The sequence below is a fragment of the Falco rusticolus genome, chromosome 4, assembly GCF_015220075.1.
Source record: "Falco rusticolus isolate bFalRus1 chromosome 4, bFalRus1.pri, whole genome shotgun sequence".
In the NCBI taxonomy this organism is placed as follows: Eukaryota; Metazoa; Chordata; class Aves; order Falconiformes; family Falconidae; genus Falco; species Falco rusticolus.
The window spans coordinates 61,518,865-61,538,583 of NC_051190.1; the positions used below are offsets into that span (position 1 = coordinate 61,518,865).

The 19,719-nt window shown below is 39.2% G+C and overlaps 1 protein-coding gene across 2 annotated transcripts in view; it reads right to left on the reverse strand.

The window, feature by feature from the left end:
• Nucleotides 1–6,404: 6,404 nt before the first annotated feature.
• The window catches only part of VIPR2 (vasoactive intestinal peptide receptor 2), a 59,533-nt gene continuing 46,218 nt past the window's right edge, over nucleotides 6,405–19,719 (reverse strand). For both annotated transcript variants that reach the window (XM_037383766.1, XM_037383765.1), the window contains 5 exons: nucleotides 18,649–18,718; nucleotides 15,333–15,424; nucleotides 11,957–12,086; nucleotides 11,829–11,870; nucleotides 6,405–10,181 (listed from right to left, as the gene is read on the reverse strand). In XM_037383766.1, coding sequence (XP_037239663.1) covers nucleotides 10,008–10,181; nucleotides 11,829–11,870; nucleotides 11,957–12,086; nucleotides 15,333–15,424; nucleotides 18,649–18,718 — 508 coding nt within the window. In that variant the 3' untranslated portion in view covers nucleotides 6,405–10,007. The remainder of the gene's footprint in view (nucleotides 10,182–11,828; nucleotides 11,871–11,956; nucleotides 12,087–15,332; nucleotides 15,425–18,648; nucleotides 18,719–19,719) is intronic.

Here is a 19,719-nt window from a genome sequence, read left to right on the forward strand (position 1 = left end):
TACCATATTGCTCCCTCTAAGCCATGTAAACAGGAATCTAAAAGTGGATTTCTCCCTAGATGCCATGAGGCTTTTTCAAAACCTCACTCCTCTGGTGATTACAAACAACTTTGTAGCTTCCAGCCTCAGTTTGTGATACCAGTCAATATTTGATTTTGGTATGGAAATTTGCATAGGTAGCAGAACCATAAAAAACTCCTTCTGCTAACATTTGTGCATCCAAGGACAGTTGCTCCTTTTAAATAAAACCCTCCCCCTCATTAGGCTGTTTCAAAGCTATAAATTTGGTATTTCACTGCACTGAAGCTAGAGAAGGTTGTAGAGTAAATGTCTTCCTACTGAATGTCGTGGGAGTGGGACAATAATAATAATGATAACCCTGTTTAAATTAAGATTCAGATTTCATAAGCAGCTGAAAGAATGGGAAAACCCCAACGTATCTGTAGCACAGCCCTGTCAGACTGCCAACGTGAGCGAAATGTGTGCGTGAGGAGCAGCAGCACTGTCAGGGCTGCTGACCCCACTGCAGGGACACGGGCCACCCCCCTGCAGCCCCTCGCAGGCTTCAGGCAGGTCCTTACTGGAGCCTCGGCTGGGGCAGGATGTGAGAGATCCCAGAGGCAGAATCTGTGCTTGGGCTGGATTTTTGGCTTTGCATTCAGCCAAAAAGGGGATTTATAAATAGAACAATTCACTGAGATGTTTAAAGTTAGATAGAAGTAAAAAAGGTCTAAATGACAAAACCCCAGTATTGCCTGTAACTTCCAAGCTTGAGTCAGCTCATATTTGGGGCACCAGGACAAGTAACCAGAGCTATAACCGAAGCAAGGGATATGCTGGGATTTTAAAGGATTTTTAAAAAACTTAGTAACAGTTTTAATTCCATATGTTACAAGACAAAATGGTACTTTCAAGCATCTAAATTGATAAATCATTATCCTAATGCAAGAAACAGGATGTTGTGGTCTTCACAGGCAAAATTAAGATGATTCTTTAAAGATGTTGTGTGTTTGAGGAAAAACTGTTTTTCTTCATGTTTTTACTGTTGAGTAATAAGGTCAAGTTAAGTGTTTTTAAAATCAGGCTATATGGTTTGGGTACTTATCTAAATAACAAGCTAAAATATGCAGCAATGATTACATTGTCCAATTTGTCACCTGGCTAAGACACAACCATCCTTTACAGCACAATTTTATGTATTACTCAGATTATATTTTAATTTTCAAATTGCTTCTCACAAATACAGCTCTGTATAACAAAATGTCCCCTAGTAGTCAGGATCCGTTATTAATTATATTGTTATAAACTTGCTTACTGATTCCCTCATTATTTGCAGAGTATTTTTTTCATATCCTACAAAGAGAGGCAGCCAAAGCCTGAGGCATTAATTAAGAGCAGGTGAAGAATGTAAGCAGGAAACCAGGGATAAGCAGTGGCTGAGGGCTATTGCTAAATAAAGCCTTTCCAAACAGAGGATTTCACAGCTTAACAGGATTGTGTTGAGAAGCAGTCTCAATTACAAAGGCACCAGCTCAGAAATAAAGACGGGCTTCAACATAAAGCACAGCTCTTAATTTTGATTTCTTTTTTCTTCCAAATTTGATACTCATATTTAATTGAATACCCTAGGGCACTGACCATATCCTGTAGGATATCACTAGAAAAAAAATATTTATTTTCCCTATGTGAAAAATCTGTGACTAGTTTGATGCAACATATGCTTATCAAATGGTTTGATGCAACATACATTTACTTAATGGTTTGAAGCAATAGATCAATCTAAATTGCATGTCAGCTAGTTCACAATATATCACAACCTATGTTGTTAAGGAAAGATGAGATATTCAAATATAGTCAATCATAAATAATAGAACTTAATTAATAGAAAGCATTTTATTTTATTCAGTTGGACACAAAGGATCTGATTATTTGGAACTTTGTATTAACTCAATAGCATCGTGCAGTCCAAGGAATCCCCCTTGCAAACTGGAACAATCTTTATCCTGACACGGAGCCTCCACAGCAGAAGTCACCCCCTCAAACTCCACGGACAAGGCAGTGTTGTGGGGAGGGTACACACAGACCCTGCCTTTATCCAGCAGGCTGCAGTTTGTGGTGTAGGCTGCTGCTTTTCCCTATGGCAGGCTCTTAGGCCTCCCACTGGGAGCCCAGTTTGTCCTCCTGGTCTGTACGCACTGCCAAGGGAAAACAAGATGTCCTATAACAGCAGCCTCGTTCTACAGCCCACACCCAAACTTGCGTGCACACATATATAAACACACGCACACAGTTTGCAATACATTTTCTTTTGCTGTCTGCTGTAGTTCTTTGGTTCAGCTCTCTGACAGAGAGGAGGGGAAGGCAGCCAGTCTTTCTGACTCTAGCCATCCCAGTCGCTGATCTCATTTACCTTTTCAAATGTCTCGGAGGCTTCTTGGTACAATTAGAGAAAACCGGCAGCTTTGCTGTGGTCAAGCCTGCCTGTGGGCCAGTGGTTACAAGTACAGAGCTGAGACTCCTGCAGCCTATGCTACACCTAGCACAATGATGCAGAAGTTATAGAAGCGTTTGCTTCTTGAAGCCGCTTCTTCAGTGCGGGCTCCCTTACAATCTCCCATCCCTAATGCTTTTATTCTGGGGACCTGCATTCCTCTAGCTACAGGAGTCTGTCAGCATCGATAGCATTAAAATTATCCAGAAATGTTTTAAAGGATCCATGTTTTGCATTTGACAGGACTCACTTGCCATGGAAACCTGCCTGCATGGTTGCCTGCACTGATGAGAATGGGTGCTGCTGCCAGGGTCTGGGTTCACCTGCACCCTGGCTTTCCTGAAGGTTCAGGCCTATCTGCCCTAAAGCAGCTCACCTGCAGACATCAAGGTGATCTGGTTGTGGGGCTGCCCAGTTAGCAATGGGGGAGAGAGGAGGTGCATGTGGGCAGGGACACTGAAGCGCTTTGCAGTCATGTAATTGATTGCAAGGGTTCAGACTGGTACGCAGCTCACAGAGGCACACGTGTAAGATGGGAGAGGTTGGCAGCTCAGGTCCCTCAAAAGGTCAGGAGACCCCTCTGGGTATTGTAGCTTCTGTAATACTTATGGAAACACACAGAAGGGGATGGACTTTCTGGTCCATAAGAGACAGCAAAACAGCGCTGCATGCTTTGTCCCTGTGTGGTGTTGCTGCTGGGGGAGACACGCTGCCTCATCAGGTGTCACCACCTCCTCCATGCATGCTCACCTCCCTCAATGGCCTCGCCAGCAGCACTGCCAGTGCCACCCCAGTGTGTCTCCTCTCTGTGCCCATTCCCATGGCAGCAGCAGCCTTGGCCTCTTGCTTTTAGTGCAATACAATTTAATTTTAATTACATTGTTGAGGATCCCTGAGCTGCCAAGGCAGGAGGACCATTTTCAGTTTTGAAAGTCTGGTTTATGAGTGCATCTGATTTTCTAAAATGTATACATTACAGATATATAAACAGATACATATTTTTTAGGGAAGAAATACATGTTATATTATGTTCCCTCTTCAGAAAAGATCTCATGGCTTTTTAGCCATGTTTTAGCTCCATCATAATGCACTTCTGACAGGTACCTGGACAAATTAAGCAAGACACAGTAAGTCAAAAATAGTTGCTGGCCTGGCCATTCAGGTGTTGACATACACAACATATGGGATCACCTGGGTCTGCTCTATGTGTGTGCCATTCTCACACCCCTGCAAGCACATCTTGGTTGCATGCAGCTATGTATCCTTCAGTGGAGTAGCTCAGGAAGGGGATGGTTTTCTTTAACAAGTGTGTCTTAGAGCTGTTGAATTAAAAACTGAAATACTGACTTAGCCACATCCTTCAGCATGGCTCTGATCCACTGAATCAGTAAGAAAATGGCATCATTTTACACATTTTTTTTTAAAAAACCCCACACATAACAATTTCTGTGCAAAACTTTTAAAATTTTAATTCTCTGATTCCTCTTCAGTCCATTGTGGTGTTACTAACTACTATTATCTCTAATAGCATAAAGATGTAAACACTTATTTGTTCACAGCTTTATATATAACATATCTCAGAGAAGGCTGTTAGGTATGTGACATTAAAAACTGAAAACAGAACAAAGCAAAAGAGCAAAACCAGAATAAAAGTATAGTGAATTACAGTATGAAAAGGAAATCTATTTACACATGTTAATCTATACAACATCATAGTCTGTACATTCTGTAAAAAATAATCACATTCATTTACATAATGCTTAACTTTTACCATACTTGACAGATAAAAAGTTCTCGATAAAGATGACAAAAGAGAATTTCAAAGCAATACTCATACTAATGTGCCAGGGAAATAAAGCTGCAGGACACCATAAAATTATTAGTGCTTTGGGAAATAAAGGGGCTTGGGACGTTTCAGTCACTGGTTTAGCTGACAATGGAAATGTTACCGACTTAGTTTTAACTACGTAATATTATCATTGGGCAGAAGCCAGGTTCAACACAGAGTGGTTAAACTGTATCACACAATGCTCCTTTTAAATGTTATCTTGATGAACTCTTGTAACATCCATGTTAGAAAACTTCCCCCCACCCCCACCCCTCCCATTAACAGAACAGCACTGCACACTAACTTCTGCTATTTGGTTATGCCAGGGTAGTACTGACAGCCCACAGCTTAGATAGGCACTCGTGGTAACCTGACGGTACTTCTATTAGTCAAAGTATTTCCTGTATCACTATGCACTGACAGTAATTTCTCAGACAATAACCCTTATATACATAGCAGCTTTCTCTGCAGGTTACTTGCTGGTACTTCCTTTTTACCAGGCATATTTAATGACTGATTTTTCATTAGGATGTCTGAAAAATCTGTGTAAAGTGAATTTGGACTTTATTCACAATCGCTTTGCTGAAATGAACAAATTAAGTCAACAGAGGATGTTCTTTCGAACTCACAAAAATAAGACAAAAATAATGTAAATGACGCTATTCAGTCCTTATGCATAGCATGTGAGATGTGCACTTGGCAATGCCTTATATCAGACAGATCCTCTGGTTTGCTGAGGGTCTATGCCTGATGCTTTCCCCTTCACCACGTTAAAGACAGAGGGAAGCCTGTCTGGGGTAAATCAGGACATGAAGTAGATACTACAGAGTAGGGTAGGCTACCTTCAACTTGACTGCAGAAGGCTTTTTGTAAAGCTTTTTTGCCAGCAAATAGTTATTGCTGCTACAGTACAATTCCAATGTATGCTTAAACTGGGTAGCTCCTCGGCGGCTGCCTGCAGCACCCATTGCCATGCTACTTGGGTGCAATCTGTTGGGCTCTCGTGCACTCCATGCTGGAGTGCATGGAGTACTTAAATACATCTCAAAACCTTAACATTTCAAGAAAGCCAGCACTTTCCAATGGCTAAAAGGGTGCTCTCCAAAGTTATTTTGCAAAGCACACTAATGCACCTGACCCAGAAACCAAAGCCAACATATTTTTGGAAAGTTTAAATGGCAAAAAACATGCCAGTGATAATCTCATTGCATGTTACTAGCCAGTTCCTGCTCAGTTAAAATGTAAAGTCAAATATTTCAAAGGTATGAACAGGCGAGCTGCAAGTGGGTGTGAGAAATATGGTTAATGGTGTCTGCAGTCCTGAAGGAGGAGATACTGAAATAATTTCTTTGCTTCTCTTGGCTGAAGCTATTATGAATGGAATGGGGCACAGAAGAGAATCAGGAAGAAAATTTGAGAAAATACCTCACTGTCAGAATTTGAAGCATTTGACATTCAGTTTCTCAAAGAGGAAATAAAGACATGGTTTAAAGGGTGATTTACAAGAGACTTCACATAAAGATAATTTCTGGTAGTCTTTGTAGCACTTTGTTTTGGTGTATGAGCCTTCTGCAACAGACCAAAAGCCAAACACCTAACCCAAAACAACTGCTGAAAGCTGAAGCCAGGCAAATCAAAACAGAACATAAGGCTCTTGGCTTTATCACGGAAGCCAGGCAAATCAAAGTGGGACATAAGGCTATTGGCTTCATTGTGGGAGGCAGTCAACCGCAGTGACACCCTACCAAATGAATGGAGGGATCCTCCATTGCCTGAACTTTTGAATCGTGCTGCACATGTCCTGGAGGATGGCTTTGGCCAGCCCAAGTTACCTGGCTTAAAAAGGAGTGTCTGGGTAATATTAGCCAGATAGCAGAATGGCCTTTTCTGGAGAGATTAGTCTTGCCTAATTTCAGATGTAGAGTGAGAAACCTAGGCACTAGCCAGCCACCCTGTGCTCATTTTATAGTAAGTGTAGAGGAAAAGGTGATTCAGCTTACCTACCTTAGATGCTCAGCTGAACATCAGATGAATCATCTTCAACTAGTGCCTATTTCTCTACGATGACTATGGAAGGCACTTAAAAAGAGTCTTTAGCTCAGAGACAGACATCTAGCTTTCAGATACCAAAACCAGGGCAGATGAATTTCACCCGAGTTTATCAAGCACCTAGCTGAAATTGACTCTGCAGAGGAAAATTTAAGTCAACACTCACTATATATTTAGATTTTGATCATGGTTAGCAACTGGAGAGGCCCTCAGGCATCAGCACCAGGTAATGCTGACAAAAATCACTCAGAATGAATGGTGCCACCCTGGCAGCTCCAAGGAAAGTAAAGTACAACAATTAACCACAGTATGAGAGTGAATTGTATTACCATTCTTGTTTAGTAACTTTACATGAGTTGGTGCTGGCTTTTCAGTGGGGACAAAACCCAAGGTTTCCTGCTCTGAAGACTTTCCAACTCAGCTTGGACTCTGATGCAGCCAAAGGAAAAAAGGCAGTAAAGGAAAAAAAAAAAGGGAGGAGCATGATGTCACAAGGCTGTGATGGTAAAGTGTACACTTGTCTTGCTGCCTTGACCTCCTGCCCTCACGCTGTTAGGATGAGCCAGAACTAGATTTAGGGATGACTGAGGCCAAATGATTATTTCTTGCATTTTCTTTTTGACTCTTAGTGTCACCACAGCACGGAGTAGGAGCATTTAACACCACACCCCCTGTGCAAAATGCAATGAAAGACAAAGCCACGAGAAACTATCTTGTTCCTGGGTGTTGTAAAGATGCAAAACATTGATCGAGTACTAGATGTGTCAAACTGCTTTGCAGCTTTTATATATGTTTAATATGACGTGTATCTGTGCGTGACAAGGCAGCCGGAAGTCAAACAGGTGATGATGGGGTCGATGCTGTAATATTGCATAAAATTATTTGGAAATCAGAATTTTCTGGGAGTAAAAACAAGTGAGCACAGTGCCCTGTAGGCCTTTACAGACATAAAAGTGCTTGCACCAAGCATTATGAAGTTAAACTGCCCCCCAGAAATCTATTTATTGTATTTCAATTCTATGATTTTTAATAGAGGGATAAGGCACTACAAAGTACTGCACTTTTCGCTGGTTAGAAAGAAGAATAAACACAGCATCTCTCTTCCTTGTGTGCCATTCTTCAATGTCCTTTACAAACTTAGTGATATAACCTTTGTTCTCCCACTGGTGCAACTTCATTATCTCATATGACATTAGTCCCTACATGAGAAGCAGAATTAAAGCCAAATGCATCTGTGGCCCTGTTAAAGGAAATTATGCTGTATCATTGCAACTTAAAATGTATTTTCTTTTTTAAGCTTTTCTGTTTTATAATCCAGAAATTAAAATGCAGATTGTCTCCATGCTCACCTAATAAGGACAAAGATAGTTTTTGCTGTGATGCAACGAATGAAAAACATGTATAATTAGTGATGCACCACACAGACTGACAGAAATGGTTGCTTGAAATCTCTATTTCTAACCATCATTCTGTCTGTGTGCTAACTCACTCAAAAAACACCTTTTCAAAATAAAGATGAGTACACTTGAATGCTTGTTAAGTGTGACTTTCTACCCAAGAAAATTTGGGAAAAAAGTACATCCTGCACGTCACATCTCAGCGAGCTAAGTAATCACAACGCCACTTGAGACAAACAAGCCTAAAGTGTACAGATGTGTTTAATTTAGGTATAGAAGCAGCCCCCAGAGCTCCAACATGTCTTCATATATTTGCAGTTAAGAGTTTGTTGATAAGGTTCTTCAGAGATCCAGGAAAAATACTGAAGTTTAGCAGTGGTTTCTGAGTCTGAAGCCTTTGGGAATATATTTAGTTTAAATACGTGTCTAGAGGCGCATCTTACAGACCCCATGGGACTGTCATTAGGCGGCCTACTTCACTCCAGAATCTCATGGTTCACCTAGGGTCAGCAGAAAACGTGCTGACTGGAGGTGATCAGTAGCTTCTTTAAAGTCAAACCGGAAAGTAGTAATTCCTCAAGCGGTTATTAAGTCAAATGATACCTACTACGTAAAGGTTGGTGTCACATAAGATTCACAGTTACTACCAGTTCTGCAGTACTCATGTGAACCACGGGGCCTTTTCTATCTTTGGTCTGACATAACTTTGTATCACTCCAGGGTAATCCCGTTAAAATAAATTGTGTTTGACTGATAAACAGTTAAATCAGACTGAAAGGTGTATGGATACTTTGATGGTTGCCAACAATATTTCCAGCACTTGTAATATCTTCCAGAATGTACATATATGCGTGCCAAGACATGCCCTTGCTGCTGTTCTTCCCTTTACCTGGTAATGTTACGGACCTTGGATTCTGCTAGTGCCATACAATCTGAAATATCAGGGCAATTGTTTTTATGGACCAGAAGTGCTCATGCAAATACATATTGTTCCCACTTGCTATTTAGAGTGGACATGGTTAAACGTGACATGGAAAGTAAACATCAGTGGGTTTATTTCTCTTAAACAGTGCAAAAGTTCTGTGTATATTTATAAGAATCTGTCAGTTCTATGTCTTTTTTTTTTTTTTTTTTGCGAAGTGGCTACATAAGATGCTTGGCGTTGTTGAGAATTCCTTCCATTTATGCCTTTTATGGTAATTTTTAGGGACTCATCTAATTTGTTTTGCTGGAGTCATGGTCAGGACTATATTTTAAATCAGTTCAGAGATACAGAGGATAATTAAGCTAAAAGAATTTACATTGTTCCTTAAATGGGAGTTGTAACTTTATTGTGATAGTCCTTGTTTTAGCTGCTGAGTATGTACTTCTAGAGACACATTCCAATGAAAATATTATATTAAAATGATATTTTCAAAGGGTAATATGCTATCCAAGGCTGTTCATCCTATGCCAGACTGCTTTAGCAATAAAGCACCTCTTCAGAAAATTGTTTAATAACAGATAAATACATATTTCTGATTTTAAACAGAAGAGAAGAACTGATTGCAACAGCACTACTGGAAAATGCTGATGCTTTATCAGCCCTTTCTGCATGGACTACAAAGGTAGCTCTACTTTCTGCATCTAAACATAACAACAGGATTGGAATCAAACTCTGTAGAATGTAACCTCTGAAATGTATACAACTGGCCAAGTACTACCTTTTTTCCCTCTGCATAAATAATGTTAATAATCTCCTGGATTAGCACACTAAAATCCCAGTGCGTTAATTATAGTCTTACATTATTTATTTGTATTTTATTTTCCACAATTAGGAAAGAATTTCCTAACCCTTAAGGAAAGAAATCTCTCCTTATTATAAATAAAGTGTAAGAAATTTTCTTGCTTCCCATCTTAAATTTTCAACATGTAGCAAAGCAGTCTGCATGGAACAGGATACCATACATCTTTTAGATATATTGGAGAGTAAATTTACTCATTATAGTAAATGAGGTTTTGAATAGTTAAGGCTAGTAAGCAGCAAGAGAACATCAGAATTAATATGAATACCATTTAAAAAAACCAGAAAGCATCCACAGGGCAGGTGTCTGTATTAACTGGTTGGCCGCACAAACCAATTTCTCAAATACCAACATGTAGAAAGGCAAAGCACTAAACTGTACACTTTATAAAATATCACATCAAGCTGCATAATGAATGACATCCCATAGGTTTTCATGTTTTGGGGGACATAGCTGATTTATATCATGGTGGTCTCTGTCTGCATAAATGAGTGAGCCCTTGAATTCCGGTGAAGCTGGGAAACACTTTCTGATCCATTTCGAGAAATCGAAGAGCTGTGGAATCTGTAATCCCTGCCTGCTGTCTGCTTCCAGCACAAACTCCGCCATTTTCTTTTCAGCTCCCCTTGCACCTGTGTTAAAAAGAAAATGCACGAGATGAAAATGTTCTTTTACGTGAGGAACTTTTCTATGTTTATTGGCTGTCAAATGGGGATCTCCAGGAATAGAATCGTAGAATGGATTGGGTTGGAAGGGACAATAAAGATCATCCAGACCACCTCCCCTGCCATGAGCAGGGACATCTTTCACTAGACCAGGTTGCTCAAAGCCCCATACAACCTGATCTTAAACACTTTGAGTGATGGAACATCCACAGCTTCCTTGGGCGACCTGTTTCAGTGGTCTCCACCACACTCAGAAAAAATTCCTTCTTTAACATGCAATCTAAATCTACCCCCTTTCTGTTTAGAACTGCTACCCCAGGCCCTGCTAAAAAGTCTTTCTCCATCTTCCTTATAATCCCCTTTTTTTATACTGAAAGTCTGCAATAAGGTCTCCCCAAAGACTTCTCTTCTTCAGGCTGAACAATTCCAACTCTCTCAGCCTCTCTTCATAGGACAGGTGTTCCAGTCTTCCGATAATTTTTGCGGTTGTCCTTTTGACTCGTTCTAACAGGTCCACGCCATTCTTGCACTGAGGACAGTCACCTCTCTCGATCTGTTGGCCACGCTTCTCTTGATGCAGGATACAGTCGGCTTCCTCAGCTGCGAGTGCACATTGCTGGCTCATGTCCAAGTTTTCATCCCCCAGCATCCCCAAGTCCGTCTCGCTGAACAGCTCTCAAACCATTCATCCCCCCATTTGAACTGACATTGGGGGTTGCCCCAACCCAGATGCGAGACCTTGCACTGGGTCTTGCTGAACTTCATGAGGTTCGCGTGTCCCCACTCCACAAGCCTGTCAAGGTCCCTCTGGGTGGCAACCCTCCCCTCTAAAGTATCAAATCAGTTTTTACAAAGATTACAAAACAGAGGCAAAGACTGTGTCTGTGCTGTCTGTAAGGAGATGCCCCAAGGCCACTTTCAAAATCAGTTTTGTATCACTTGTGCTGCAACATTAGCTTTTGGTATCTAGCTATTAATCACACATATTTAAAGCAGAGAATCAAATGATTAGCCCAGCATCAAGCATCTCATGAATATCAAAGACCAGAATAGCACTCAGGAGACCTGACTGCCAATTCCCTGTGCAAGCAGGTGTCGTCTTCAGACAGATTCCTCCTGTCAGACGCTGCATGCTGTTTAATGTATTTTCTACTTAAAAAGTGGCTGATATCAAAAGGAATTCCTTGCATCTCCCTCAGTTGAGATTAGGAAAGCTGTTACATGCTGAGTACTTCTGAAAATCTGCTGCTGCTCTGGGGGTTGGATTCTGTCAGAGGACTATGCCTAAATACTTACTAAATGGTGTTTCAAGTTTTAGATAAATTTCTAGACTTGTTGCACCACACTTGCACAATCCACATTACTTACAATGGATCTAGAATTAGATCATGTTAAATAACAGAAGACACATTTACTAACACCTCGGTTTCAAACAGGTCTTAACTCTTCACCCAAATACACTAATTTCTCCTGTTGTACATAAACATATATTCTATAAATAGGAATGCAAACATCTTCTGAAACAGCTTCATGTATCAGAGTGAAATTAAAGGGCCACTTATACATTTACTAAAAACAGTATTTAACATCCTCCGTAGGAAAGGTGAGACTTACTTCACTGTTCAAAAAACAATACAGGACTGCAACAATCAACCCCTGGAATGAGACAATATTTGTAAGTTAGTAGGCAGCACCAACCTAGGTCAATAAAACTTCTTTTGAATAAAAACTTTAAAATTTACCTGAAAAGATCCCAAACACAACTCAAAGATTATTTTATAATTATTGGAACTGCGGTCAGGAAACAAAGCAAACACTGTGTAGTGAACTCCAAATAACGGAATAAGCAACAATGTGGATTTTGCGAGTCTCCTGGGTAAATAAAAGAGAAAAAGCTGGAGTTTAATGATGAGCTCTTGTTTTTCTAAGATAAGAACCTGATGCAATGTTGTTTACATAAAGCTTGTATGACTTCAGATTGGTAAACAGTCTCACTAAAGCGTTGTTTATTGCAAATCGTTTTCCTGTCAGGTTTGCTATGACATTAGCCACATAGTAACCTCTTAACTCAAAGTGGGCAGTTGCATGTTATACTTGCTCTTGCTGACCTTCCAGCTTTTCAAAAGCTGGTAAAAGGCTACAGAGCCCCTCTAAACCAGCCGACCCTTTTTCAGCTGCCCTCTGGACAGCAGCAGGGTGTAGGACCTGTCCTCTGCTGTGTCCTTGACATACAGCCAGCTCCCAGCCTGGTTTCATGGCACGGTTTTTTGGCGTGGGGTTTTACTGCATTATTCCAGAGGACCGCATCCCACAAAGTGTCATAAACTGCCCTCAGATCTCTCACGTTATTTTTTACCTGGCGTAATGGGTTCAGAGTGGAAAGGAATAATGCCTTGCTGCAATGTCATACTGGTAGATCCTCTTGTATGGGAAGCAAAATCTTTCTTTTGAAATTAATTGATGTTAATTTCCTTTAAATGTGCGACCGTATGGTTAGTCTGTGTATTGCACATACACAATATCCAAACAGTACCTAGAAAATGTAATCCAGAATAATCTCAACAGTGAGATTTTCAGGAGCAATTTCAGATTTACCCTGAAATACTAAAATCTCACAACCACAGTGATGGTATTAAGCACATACCATTAGCTAGTTTTTAATATTGTCAATTACATAATAAATTTTAGCACAATACACTACTGAAGTTAAGGAAGGAGAACTTCAAATTATTAAGCACAGCAGCTCTGACAAACTGCCTGTGAAACCATTGAAATGATGCATTGCTAATTATCCCTTATCTGTCACTTATTTCACTCTAATAACATCAATTTTATGTATTATACAGGGTTAGTCATGCATTATTATGGATGTCTGGTATCAGATAAAATTATGAAATTATAATGTAGAGTCCCATAATTCATCACTGTCTTGATGAATATAACTTGATTTCACAATGAAAGGATGCTGTTGTGAATTTACCTATTTTAACAGAAAAGTCAAGGTATTTCAAGCATATTTTTTTTTCTGTGTCAGTCTTCATGGCCTGCCTTTGCTCATAATGTCTCAGTGGCTGCATCTGTTTATGTGGAAATAATCGGTTTTGACAGCGAAATTTCTCAAGAACAGTAAAACCTTCACATCTAAAGGTGATGCCAGTAGGCGGGACAAATAGGATTTCCTTAGCAGAAGAAATTAATTTACAACTGGAGAATATGACGATGCATCAAATTTCCCCGTTTCCCAAGTGAAAAGGAAAACTGATTTTATTTGAACTTAACATTACCCACTGCAAAAGTAAAATGAGCAACGAAAAGGATGGAACAAGGTACAAGCAAGTGGGACAGAGGAAGGGAAGAAAAATGGTGACTTGTATGAGTAGTATTCATTTTAGATTCATGTCTCACTTTCACTCCATTCTTGTTTTAATAATTTTTGTCTAGCTGATATTACTTTATACTGCAGTTACATTTTAGTGCAGAGACAGACAAAATAGCCTTATTCTTCTCTGTATTTTAGAAAATGCATTTGCATTTTGAAAAACAAGCCTTCCAAACCTTTAATTTGCTCTGTAGATGCAGTATTTCTTGAGGAGGTTAATCTACTGTTCTCCTGGGTATCAGCTAAAGACTATCCAATCCAAACTTAATCAGGCAATCAAATGCTAAAAGTAAAGAATTCACAGGGCTGAATAACGAAGGACAAGGTCGCTGTTAATGAACATTTTATACTATGAAGCACTAGAGTAAACTGTGGAAAATTATGAGACTGATAGGAAGGGAATGTCTCATTTTCATAAAATACATAAATACCATGGGGAATCAAAGAAAAGTTCCTGTCACAGGAAGTAAACTTGAGGAATTTTCCTGCCCATAGGTTGGTCATTGTGCTAAATAATAATGCGGCAACTGTGTAATTTCATCCCAGTTGACTTGATTCTCCCACATTTCGTTAATTCACGCAGCAAACACAAAAAAGGACCTTTGTAGCTCTATGAAGCAAAGCATTATGTCAATCTAGTTGTGTTGCCTTTCCTGCGGCACATCAGAATTCTTCACTTTTTGCATCAAATGTGTCACGTTGTTTACAAAACACATCAGGTCTTAGCTCTCTTAGTTTTAAAGATATGCTTTACTTCAGCACACCATGTTTTGTCTGCTTTTAGGACAGAAATTCAGTATTTCTTAAATGAAGAAAAGGCGTTATCCAGGAGCACATTTTCAAAGTCCATTTGCATGGGTTTGAATTTTCAGTGTTCATGTTAAGTTTTGTCATTGAAATATCGTATTAATGTCCTAAAGTGTCAAACTCAGTGCCTATTTCTGGGCTTTAAACTAAGACCTACTACAACAGACTCTTCAATCCTGCATTACTGTAACCAGCAGGTATTTAAATAAACAACAATAACTGATATGGAAATATAATAAAGAACAAATCCAATTTTAACAAAGTATTTAAATTGCCCCCCAACGTTCCTTGATTCTGAAGCTGTGGCAACGATGGATGTTAGGATTTGACGTTCAAACCAAACAAAAAAGAAGAAAGTCTAAACAGAAATGAAGTTGAGCTAAGTCAGAAACTATTGCTTTCCTCAAGAAAAATATAGATGCTATTTTAAATCAACATAAAACATTACATTTCATTTTTAACTTTTTGGAAACCACATAACTTCTTTCCAGCTCTTAAAATATATGTAAGTATCACAAGAAAAAGTATTTTAGAAACAAACAAACAAACAAATGCTATTAAGGAGGCTGAAACAGTGTTTTGATATTGAAATTTTTGTTACGTCAAAATGAAATATTTACACATTAAAAGAAAGATATTACTCTCCATATTTTTTGCATCAGCATATTCATTCATGGATTAAACTCCAATTTGAGAATAGCTTGTTGGTCTTTATAAAATTGCTTATTTTTTATTGAATTTAGTGTTTGACAAAACAATTAGGTTCATCTCTATTTCAGCATAGTGATAAGATGTTCATTAAACCACATCTAAAATATTCCTAATTAAATGTAATTATATTATCACAGAAATTGTTGGTAGCAGGTTTTGGCAGAGGAAATCTTACAGAGATTATTTTGGTTCTGTATATAATATCAAAAAATATGACTCACTTGTACTGTGACTGGTCATTTCCTCCAACATCTGGAGATCTTAACTTCTGCAGTAGGATTCTTATAATACTAATGAAAAGTATAAAATTCACCTACAAAAAAAAAAAAAACAAAGAAGAAAAAAAAACACCCAAAAAGTGATTTCTGACTTCTGCACTCAACATGCAGCACAAAGAAATGCTTATCAAGTTGGACAAATCAACTCAGCCGTGGGTGCTATGTACCTCCTGCCAGAACACATCCAGCTCTACGCTGCCAAGCCTACTGTCTGTGTTCTGCCCCACTAAGTTTGTTATGTCCAGTGCACCTCTGCATTAGCCAGGCTGGCAAAAGCTCTTGAAAGCCCCAAGTTGTCAGAAATGCCCTCCTTTCAAAATCTCAGCTGAAGACAGGTTTGGAACAGGCAGGATGGGACACTGCATGTAATTTGGTACAATCAAGCATTGTCCTAAATTGTCAGGTGGATTCACAACTGGAAACCCAAAGGAAAATGTGAGTCCGACACACTGACCCTCTCTCTCATGCCTCTCACCTTGACTTTATTATTTTCTGTCTGAATTAGGGGAAGAGAAGATCATTGCACAGATAATCTGTCCACTCCAATCAAGCATAGAAAGGGCCTTTCCAAGTATCTGTCTGTCTTGGGTATTGATGCAGACATTATCACTGAAGGAACTGAGTCCTTGCAGTCTAATTCTTGTGACAGCCCTCTGACATAAAACAGTAGTAATATTTTATTTCATATTTCATTTTCTAGAAAGGCACTTGCATAATAAAAGTTACGATCAGACCCCGATCAATCTAGAAAATTGAAATATAAAAATCAGTAGTTCCCAAGTTTTGCTCCCATTATTCGTTCATCCTTGGCTTTTGGCACCTTGTGTACAACAGCTCTTCTGGTGCTGGCTTGTTTGGTGCAGTCTAGAAAACCACACACTAAATGCAGCATGCCCGTACTAAACTGAGAGAACACCTGGAATCCACGCCTTCACAGCAACAACTATTCTACTCTTCGGTTCTTCACGCTTCCTCCTCCTAAAGGTTTTCAATATTAGCCGCATTGTGGGCTTGCTTTCATACTGTTACATAAGACAGTCAATGAGGGTTGTCAGCTTAGGTGTTTTCTCCTTTATCTTCCTGGAATTCAGCTTCTGTCAGAGTTTTTCTGTCTTCACCTCATTGACTACTTACACAGATGTCCTTCCTGCTACTGAAGCCATTTTTTATTGGTGGTTACCCTTTCCACCATTCTCTGAGAGTCTTCCAGTCTTCCTACATTCTCAAGCAGACTCAAGGCACTGTGTAAGTGAGTACGATCTAAGTACATCATACTTTTATTGAGAAGCATCACAACTCTTTCACAACACCTATCCAAAAAACTTGCAATGATCTGTTTTCATTGTTGAATGGCAGGCAGCACTGACCTCATTATTCAGATCTGAATCTTCAACTTCTCTTTTTTTTTCTAGAAGGTAATAGGAAATGTTGAGGCTTATCATGTGTACGCAAGTTGAAAATCATGTTCTCATGGATGTGGTGTTTTTCAATGACCAATTTTACATGGTGTTTCATTAGCTCCTCTTGCTCTATGAATGCATGCGCTACTTTGCACAGCTGTAAGTTTGCACAGCATCCTAGCTGCCACAATGAATGTGCAGGTTGTAGTTCAATGTTCCAACAAGATACGTTACTTATTCAGCAGGAAAGTGCGAGTATCACTGCTTTCATAACTCCCTTTCCAGCTTAACTTCCCAAATGCAAAATGCAGTTGATCAAACAGCTGAAGAATCATCGAACTGGAGAAATAAGTGGTTTCAAAGTACACATTGCAGAATCACTTGGCCATCTTTAGTTGCTCTCATCCCTAAAACATGCTGCTTAAGAGAAGAAACATATCTGGAAGGAGACAGCAGATCCTAAACATGTGCACCCAGCAAGCCAAAAAAGATTATTTGCAAAATGTTTCCCTATGTCTTACAATCCCTTTGTGTCAAATCAGTAATGGAACCATGAAAAAAAAGAATGGGGGAAAAAAAAGAAAAAAACCCCTGCCACGAATAGTGATTCTGGTCCACCTTTTAAGACATACTGAATTTTTGCTGAGTGACCAGTACTCCATTTTCTTAACTCAGAACTCATTTCCCAGTCTTTGCTAAGATCCAGCTGCCATTAAAGTCTGCCAATGAGCACTTGGATAACTTCTGTTTCCAGGTCTAGGACTTCTTTGGAGGAACACTGCATTCTGGCACATGAAGTTCAGCCATCTACCAGATAGCTGTTAAAATTGAACATCCAGAGAATAGACTCATCTTTCTGTAAACACCAGGTGGTTTGTTTTGCTTTTATCTTTCAGCATATTTTCTTGACTCTGGACCATCCCTCATTCTCCAGCTCCTTTGAGGTACACATATTCTGTACGGATGCTGTAGTTCTGTTGCATGCCCATTTCTTCATATCATAAAACATCTTTTCTGTGAGTCCTTACCTTATGTCATTTCACACATATGCCTACTCTGCTTTCTCTTTAAACACTGCAGAATTTACTCTGATGAAGATGATAGAAAGCTCTCTCAAAATGATTATCAGCAGGCACAGACCCAAAGGCAAGCCCAAGTGTAATGTGCAATCTTGACATCTTGTGTAATCTAATAATGTCCCAATTTTTCTGACTAAAATGTTAAAAATAATGCAAGTGTATCTAAATGTATTAATTTGCACTACGACTGTTTTCAGAAACTGACATACAACCATAGGATATTATGCCCAAAGTTAATTACACAATCATCACAGTGAGCAGGAATTTTATTATGCTACTCCAGTAATTCTGATGAGCTCCACATAGGAAAAGCCCCATGAAACATTCTCAAATGGTATTCTTTTGCAAATACTTCATGTTCAATATATAATTCAGTAGACTACCAATTAAAGAAAGATATACACAGCCATAGTTTTTTATGGCTGCAGTAATATCAGATTCTCAATTACAGGGTTATCTATTTACACACAAAATCAAATCTGCAATTCATTGAAAAGTATAATTAGATTTTTTCTTTCCCCCAGGCTCATAAACAGGAGAGATGTTAACAAAAGAAGAACATACAAATAAAAGCAACTGCTCATTTAATAGGAGGCAGATAAATTTTGAAGGGAACAAATTTTAATGGCCTTGGCATCTGTTTAACACTTCTCCTACAGCGCAATTTCTTTTCATTAAAACAGAATTCTTGCCTATCTGTAACTAGCAGTAAAGAATAATGGCTATATGCACTGCAGAATGCTGTACTGATCTATAATTCATGCTTCAAAGTTTACTTACTATAATAGAAATTAAAATTGGTATTCGTATAACCCACCAGGGACCACCATGCTCATTCGTATCCCAGCAACTATAAAAAAAAAAAAGGAAAATTATGTTGACATTAATATCATCTGGCAAGCAAGACCTAGGAGGAGAAGTATTTCTTATACACAAGTCAAAGCACAGTAAAATAATGCCTGTGCTAGCCTAGAATTTGGCGTTCAATCTTTTTCTGCCTGTAATTTTATTTCCCTGGTTTTAACATGCATATTCAAATCAGCTAAAACATCAGGCACACTAGACTGTACCATTAGACATCACGGAGGATGTCAGCCTTTAGGGAGACCAAGCTTAGTTTCACTTTGTGTAAGGACACTTTTCCAATAAGCGCTTAACACCAGCCTCTGGGCAGCTGACAGATACAATTGAAATGACATTATTCCTTGTGGGGTATTTAGGTTACAGATGGCTGGAACTGGTTTAGGAAAATGTGAGACTGAACCTGAAACTTAGTCTGAAAAACTGAAAATTTAAGTTTTGCTGTGGGCTCAGCACTTTTGGTGCAAATACTCTGATCTAAGTGCTCTGAAAGATTAATCTTGAGCATGGGCAATACCCTTCAGAGTTCCTCTAACTGTGATCGCAATGGCAAAGGAAATAGGAGTCAGGCTTTGCTTTACATGTTAGAGGTCTTGCAAAGAAAACTTAGAAATTAAGTAGGACATGATTTTTCAATTTAATTACAGAATAAATTGAAAAATATTAGCCAGGTTGAAAAAAGAGAGGAGTGTGAAAACTGTCCCACTAGCTAGGAATGCTCTCCCATTCCCTGGGGCCAGCATAAGTCTGATCTTCCTAGAAAGAAAGTTCTTATCTCAGTTCCCCTTCCCAGGGAGAAGCTAGCCAGGCCTAGCTCTAATTAGTCATAGTTTTACCTGACTACGTGCATCTTCAATATGTTTACATCACACTGCTTCACTTCTGGGAATGTGATTTAGATATACCCAAAGTTATCTAGATTTCAATCTTTTAAGTTGCTAATTAGCAAATTAGAATGCCCAGCATCTTACTGTGCTGTACTGCAGCACT